At 37.4% G+C, this 7,500-nt stretch overlaps 2 protein-coding genes and 1 long non-coding RNA gene across 3 annotated transcripts in view; 2 read left to right on the top strand and 1 right to left on the bottom strand.

The window, feature by feature from the left end:
- The window catches only part of LOC137981969 (uncharacterized), a 24,199-nt gene extending 23,651 nt beyond the window's left edge, over positions 1 to 548 (top strand). The window contains exons 9-11 of the mRNA XM_068828993.1: positions 299 to 341; positions 425 to 488; positions 538 to 548. Coding sequence (XP_068685094.1) covers positions 299 to 341; positions 425 to 488; positions 538 to 548 — 118 coding nt within the window. The remainder of the gene's footprint in view (positions 1 to 298; positions 342 to 424; positions 489 to 537) is intronic.
- Positions 525 to 7,306, top strand: LOC137982416 (tyrosine kinase receptor Cad96Ca-like). Its single transcript, XM_068829534.1, has 9 exons — positions 525 to 659; positions 953 to 1,063; positions 1,528 to 1,718; positions 2,228 to 2,350; positions 3,063 to 3,133; positions 3,631 to 3,671; positions 3,914 to 4,010; positions 5,285 to 5,384; positions 5,947 to 7,306. The coding sequence occupies exons 1-9, from the start codon at positions 620 to 622 to the stop codon at positions 6,013 to 6,015; spliced, it is 843 nt and encodes a 280-aa protein (XP_068685635.1). The 5' UTR covers positions 525 to 619; the 3' UTR covers positions 6,016 to 7,306.
- On the bottom strand, positions 5,239 to 5,787 carry LOC137982442 (uncharacterized). The gene is made up of 2 exons (XR_011118703.1): positions 5,697 to 5,787; positions 5,239 to 5,357 (listed from the first exon to the last, which is right to left on the bottom strand). It is a non-coding gene; the product is annotated as an uncharacterized lncRNA (long non-coding RNA).
- Positions 7,307 to 7,500: the final 194 nt, after the last annotated feature.

Genomic DNA, 7,500 nt, shown 5'->3' with positions numbered 1-7,500 from the left:
TGGTGATGTGGATGATGATGATGATGATGATGATAAGAAGAAGTTATAATAAGTTATACAATAAGTTATACAGGGGCAGATAAACGCCAATTCGTGGTTTATTCATCGTTATATAAGTTTCGTTTTATGATTAAAATTGACTTCAAAAAGTAACCTTTGATGCATATCCTTGTTTTGTTTTGTTTCTTTCTCTTTTTCTTTGTTTTATTCCCTTTCTTTCTTTCCTTCCTTGCTTCTTCATTTCTTTCTTTTTTTGTTGTTGTTCTTTTTTTCCTCATTTTCCTTCGTTTTTATAAAGGGCTTATCAAGAGTCATCATATGACAATGCACCGGGAAACACGGTATGCTTGTATGATGAGCATTTCCCTTTTTCACTCTTATCGTCTTTTACGAAACAGAGATTATTATTTAATTCTTTTTTTAGCATTCGATGGAAATGGGAAGTGTTGGATGCCAGCGACCGACCCCACCCAATTACATGCAAGGGGGCCAATACGCGCCTCTTAATCCTTCTACACGCTCGTGGGAAATTCCCAGACATCATGTGACCATTGAGAAGATTATTGGAAAAGGTGCTTTTGGTCAAGTTGCCAAGGCAACAGCGGATGGTCTCCGAAGAATGCCTCAGAAAACACTGGTGGCAGTGAAAATGTTGAAAGGTTAGTAGATGAGTCTTCATACACGATTAAAATGATGGCTGTGTAGTTGCAATTTCTGTGATCATTGCATAAACAGTGAACTCTACTGAAAAAATCCAATGCACAATCTTGTCTCGTTTTCAAAATTGACATAGTTTAATATTGTTTACGGTCAATTCTTCTTGCGTCCTTGCAAGTGGATATGCATGGCGAGAAAAAATTGTTAATCATTTTTGTCCTCGATGGTTCAAGAGGTTGTTCCTGAGAAACGTCAGCCCTTCAAACCAATTAATTTTTTTTTCGGTCTTTCGTAGCTGGCGCTCCAGAGTCAGATAAGAAAGACTTATTATCAGAGCTTGAAGTGATGAAGACCTTGAAACCACATCCACATGTCATTAAACTAATGGGCTGCGTAACTCAATCAGGTAAGCTATCAGTATACATAGTGCCGTTCAATGACATCAATTAGTAACATTCACTGGATGAGGCTGAGTATGATGTGAAGAATTGTGCAGATGGAAGATGTACTCCAATGAGAGGAATAATCTGGTGTTGACATAATTCTTAACATATTATATCCAAACCGAAACTGACAATTTTATCCAAAATACTCACAGCCTTATCAAAGTGTACTTGGCTACGTTTTAAGGTGTTTCAAAAAGTCTGATAAAAGGTTATTCGCCAAATCTTCATTTGAGTGGGTTTCTGAGGTCCCTATTTCAGTGCGAATGACGTTTTGTCAGCTAGCTGAGGAAAGCTATTTAAGGAGGAGATATAAAATTTATATTTTTATAGTATCTCATGCTTACGACAGACAGACAGCTTTGTTGAATGCGCTTAAGGAATGCATTCAGGGCCGCTTACAATTGGCCTATCTCGTGATTTGCAGAGCCATTGTTGGTGTTGATAGAATATATCCCCCATGGTGATCTCTTGGGTTACCTGAGAAAGAGCCGTGGTTTGCATGACACCTACTACAAAGATCCAGATATCAAACCCCAAACAAGTCTGACGTCACAACAGCTGATGAAATTTGCTTGGCAAATCGCTGATGGAATGAAATACCTTTCTTCAAGATCTGTAAGTTGGCTTATCCTTTCAGATAATTTACAGTTCTAGCAAGCGCTATGTGGCCTTAGAAACGAGTGCCAAGGCAACTGTTTTTTCTTATAATGAAACTCTCCTGGTAAAGGGCTAATGGAACGAAATGACGTTCTTCAGGAAATTCAAGTTGAACAATTCAAAGAAAGTACAGCTCTCTCATAACTGTACCAGGCCTTAACCAAAGCAACCACGAGGTTTTCAGTGAGTAACATCACATAACCACTTTTCCCACGAAGAGATTCTCTCAATTGTTGTAATCAATTATTCAGTTTCCAAGCTACAAGGCACCCTGCTATCGACCTACTGCTCTGTCTACGTATGATTCCCATTAACTAGGCCCATTAACTAGTAGATCAGCTTTTCTCAGGGATGACGAGTGGCAGACTCAAGGGAATTTCACCATAGTAGCGTTATAAAGTTTCAAGAGTGATTCATGTAGGTACTGTAACAAAGTCCTACCTCAATATCACCGTCTTCTACCGCAGATAATTCATAGAGATCTTGCCGCTCGTAATGTGCTGGTTGGTGAAAGAGAAACTTGTAAAGTGACAGACTTTGGAATGGCCAGAGATGTGCAACAGGAAAACGTTTATGAAAGGAGGACGAAGGTATAGTGAGAAATTACCAAGAGAGCGGAGCACAGACTGCATCGCAAAAGGAAACTTGCTTTCCTTTACCCTATTCAATCTAGAAAAAGTAAACATGTTCATAAGCGAGTAATGTAAAAATGGCCTGTGTTTGTATCTTTCAAACCGTGTGCGGCGATTCAACAAAATGAAAACTTGCATGTTAGGTAATGCTCTTTTAAAAAGTTAAAACATTGGAGTAATGGTCTGCAGAGGTGTGAGATTGAAAAAAGCTTGATCTTGTTCTATTTAAAGAGTACCAAGAACTGTAAGGAAAATCCGAAAATACCCGACTTTCTAAGAGCTTCTTAGTATTTTTTTTCTGAAATACCTTAGACTATAATATTCAATTCGTTATTGTCCAAGTTAACTTGTTCTTTGTTGGTGGCAGGAAGGAATGTCGGGTTTCACATGTGCAGTCCTGCTTTCGATGTGGACGGGTCTGTATCCTTGACTTGGAGCACGTTACCGAAATTATAAATGAAAAAAACTTACCAAAACTCTATGGGCACCAAAATGGCGGCGATGATAAAGCAAATAATTTAAGGAGAAAACCCAGAGACAGATTGTTAGTAAAAAGAGGAAAAGTAAGCAAAGAATGTTAATATGTTTTTTTTCTTCTTTCAGCACGAGGACTGTATCTTTATGAATGACGATTAATATTTGAAGTGATTTCTTTTTCTACAAACGCTAGGGCCGCCTTCCTGTAAAATGGACGGCATACGAAGCTCTTATGTATGGAACTTACACAACCAAGAGTGATGTGTAAGTTCTCGCACTCACACCATCGCTTAACACCACCGCATCATCTATATACTTACTGGCGCATGTTAAAAATTTTTCTTGCAGTAATTTTGTGGCTTGTTGCTCGAAAAATGCGCACAAAGCATTTTTTTATACAGTATATTTTATTTTAAAGTGCATTTTTCACCTCTTACTAAGTGAGCGTGATAAGGCGTGCTGTTGAATATTGGCTCGAGGTCGTGACAGTGTATAAAATGTTCAAAGGAAAGACTATTTTCTTGAATTTAAAACTATCTTCAAGGTGCATTAAATGATATAAATTCTATTCCTAATTAGCATAAATACTGATATTCGAACCTATGACGAGACCTTAACTTGTCAAATTCTATGTTTTATAAAACAAAGCGTGTACCCTTCAGAATCCTAAGAAGATCAAAAAAGAAGAAAGACAAGGTTGATGAAGTGATTGATGCTAGCACATTAAATATCTTGTTCAGTCTTGTTTATTATTTTTATAGATGGAGCTTTGGAGTTCTTCTTTACGAAATTTTCACCATAGGTAAGTCTATCACTAAGGTCATTGTTAAATTGCGGCCTTCTACCTCACGGATGGCATTTAAAATTGAGAAAACTATATAGCTTTTATGGAGAGATGATTTTTATCGAATTTACAGTATATAGGGCCAAATTTAAACCAGTGATTGCATATAACAGTAAAGTTGTCAATAATGGAGAGCAGATGGCATATCTAATTTTCAGAATGTTTAACATGACAAATACAAAATGGTCTTCTCTTTTAAGGTGGATCACCATATCCTCGGATGGATGGCAGAAAAATTGCAAGCTTGCTTCAAGAAGGATACAGGATGCCCAAGCCACAACACGTGGACAATGAATTGTAACTACAATACTTGATTGCTGAATAACAAACCGTTATCATGCAGATAGGATGATAACAGCAGCCTCTAATTGGTTTTGATAAAACCTTCTCAAAGTCATTAATAATTCATACGGGTTTTTAGCCAATCGGAGTGCCCCATTGTGGTCAGGTGCATATGTATCTTGATACCCAATGAAACTACAGATCAAGAAATGTCCGAGTTAGTTCAAAAACTGATCAAAACACTGATTAAGACGCTTGAGTTTTAATGAACGTTTATGCTAGTAAACAATCGGGGGAAAAGAAACAAATAAATAAACTATCAGAACCCAGTGCATTTTAAATTTCGCGAATATTCAAGATAAAACTTTTGTAGTATCTTTTATCGTTAGGGTCCAGAGGATTAAAACGAACTTGGACACCCAATAGTTCAGCGAAAGTCAGAGCATTCTTTTCAGCAATGTCTGCACTGAAGGCTTCAACCTTGTGTAGTTCGTAGTCTTTGTGAAAAGTCCACTGCATTCTAAAACCGGCACTTGTACCACCTCTCTCGACCTCAGCCATTCGACAAAAATGTTCGCAGCCCAATCATTTTTATATTTATTTGAAACTGGAACGGCCTCGTTAACCGAATAACTTCTTGGAAAGACGATTTTGGCAGGCGAAAACGACGTGATTCTGACTCTCTCTAAAAGAAAAAGATCATCACATTACACTCATACTTAGTGAAAAAAATTTTGAGAAGTCATGTCAAAAACTAGTGCTTCGTGTTTCGTCGGGGGTTCCAAACACCTCGAAACAATAAAAGTACTCCGCCTACGGCGTTCTGCTTTCGTCTGTTTCTCGGTGTTTGGAACCCCTGGTGAAACACTCGCACTCGTTTTTGACAAATTACGTGTCCTTTGACCACTCACATTCCAAGGAGGTCACCATGAAAAAGGTGAGCGAGCTTCCTATCGGTCAAAAAGACCAAACGGTCATAACAATGTAGATGAAACGAGTTCAGTTTTAAGATCGTTGCCGTTATCCACGCTACTATAGCAGAAACGAAAGGAAGGCCTGAAAGATTCATGCTTGAATGGGATTCGAACCCATCACCTCTGCGATGCATTGCTCTATCAATTGAGCTCTCAAGCCATCTGAGAACTACAACGTAGTCATTTTTTGTGAGTGCGATGATCTTAAGACTTAACTTGTTTCATTTCATCCCCGCAGTTCAAATGTATTTCTTTAATACACTGTTCCGTCATAGATTACATGTTTTGTCAAAATCTCTGTCCTATTCCTTGCAGGTACAAAATAATGATGTCTTGCTGGTTGAAAGACCCCAATGCCAGACCAACATTCCTTAATTTGAAAGACAAGCTGAAAAAGATGGAAAATCAACATAAGGTGCGAATCTAAGCCGAGAACTAAGTATTAAAATAATAACTCAGATTGTTTTGTTTTTGTTTTTTTTAATTTGCAAAGAGTTTTACTTTAGCCTGCCGATCAATTTACAGCAACAAAAAAAAATGGAGTTACTGAGTTGTTTTTTTAGATGTAAACGTTTTCGTTCAAAATATATGGTGTTTTTAGATGGGTTTTCTGTTGCTTTTGACACCTTAAGTACTACAGGTGTCTGTATTCTTAAGCGAAAATTATTGTTTTATATGGTACCACAACATTGTTGACGGGTCATTTAAAAGATGGTATTATCAGTACCTCATCCCATCTCAATTGCAATCAATAAATCGATTAGAAACGTTTTGTCTTGGGTCTCATGCCATTATCAACTATCATCTTTTTTCAACCTAAACAAAAGAAAACAAAAAATAAAGGAGTTTAACTCAAGGACACCAACAAGGCTGCCCATTTTTTGTTTAACATCAACATAGCCTCTTTGATATCATAAGAAAAACCAAGAATTTGTGCTCTGTTTATGATTGTTGTTGTTGTTTCTTTTGGTTTACAGAGGTTAATCAACATGGACATTTATGACAATACACAGCTGTACGCCAACGTGGAAGATTTGGGTGCATGAATATCGACTGATTTCCCAATGCAAGAATTTGCATGTTCTTTCAATTCAACTTAGGGTGCGTTTCTTTGGGAAAATCCAAGGCGTTTTCGAAGATTTTGCATTGGTTCTCCGCATGCAAAGTCTCGGAAAATAGCAAATTTCGACACTTTTTGGAAAAGTAGCAGTCGTATCTAAGGCCTTTAATGCGGTGTTCTGGATAGAAAAATCTATATAATAGTGACGATTTCGATATATGCCTACTACGCCATTTGGCGACTTATCTTTGTTAGTTTTTCTAGCCTTTGGAAGGTTGTCTAGGAAATCAGCCATTTTCGAAGATTTTGTCTTGATCTCACCTTTGCAAACTCTCGCAATACTGCAGTTTTCGAAATTTTGGAAAATTTGCTATTTCTCTTATTCTTGGCCTTTTTTATGTGTTTTTTTTTTTTTTGCATAGAACTAATCTATGATAGTTAAGCTTTCGATACATACCAGTTGGGCTATAAGGCGACTTGTATTTTCTAATTTTTTAACCTTTGGAAATTTTCCTAAAAAAATCAGCCATTTTCGGCTATTTTGTAAGGGTCTCCCCCGTTCAAATTCTCTGAAAATCGCAATTTTCGGCACTTTTTGAAAACTAGCTATTTTTCTTGTTCTTGGAGACCTTTTAGGCGTTTTTTTGTATATAAAAAAATCTGTGATGCTCTCGATGTTTGCCAATTGGGCTATTGGGCGACTTTCATTTCCTTGTTTTTTAAAAAGGCTAATAGCCGTTTAATAATGGTCCTCATTTAGCAAAGACTCACTAGTTTAAAAACGCAATGCCTGTGTGCACAGCTGAATTAATATGTAGCAAGGGAGTTTCGCTCTTTCAGACTTCTAAACTCGTACTTTCCATCTAAGAAGCTGCATTTACACGCTGTGATTTTAAGGTGGTGAGTAAATGATGTCACAATCGTCTGAGGCCTACAATCGGTCAGTTTTGAACGTGAATAATGGCGGACCACCTTGGACTGTGCAATCCTGAACTTGCGATCAAAGTAAACAGTTTTGGATAAAATTAAATCGAATTAAAGCTAAAAAAATAATGCTTGGCTGAGTGTTTTTTTTTCTCTGTGCAATCCATAACAATATAAATGCAAACCTTTAGCAGTATATTATATGCATGTAATAGCCTTGCGCACACTACTGGTGTACATGGACGTACCAAGGCACTAAATTCGCTCTTTAGGAAATGCACGTTTATCTTGCAGTCGCACACCTGAAAGAACAGGTGTCAGTTTACGCAAAGTTTTGGCAAACTTTTGGCACGTTTTTAGAACGGGTTTTGAAAAGATGGAGTTATTTGACCTCATAATTTGTGGCTTACAGTGTTTTCTGTTATCGTCACCGCAGTGCTTGTTTTTCAAAGCGGTTGCGATCGAAACGCAGTAGACCGAACTTCTTGCCGTCAGCTATGTAAGGTAAGGTAAGGGCATTTTATCACTATCTTTCTGCTATTAATTG

Source organism: Montipora foliosa, chromosome 13 (assembly GCF_036669935.1).
Source record: "Montipora foliosa isolate CH-2021 chromosome 13, ASM3666993v2, whole genome shotgun sequence".
NCBI lineage: Eukaryota > Metazoa > Cnidaria > Anthozoa > Scleractinia > Acroporidae > Montipora > Montipora foliosa.
This window is presented reverse-complemented; position numbering and strand designations above follow the sequence as displayed.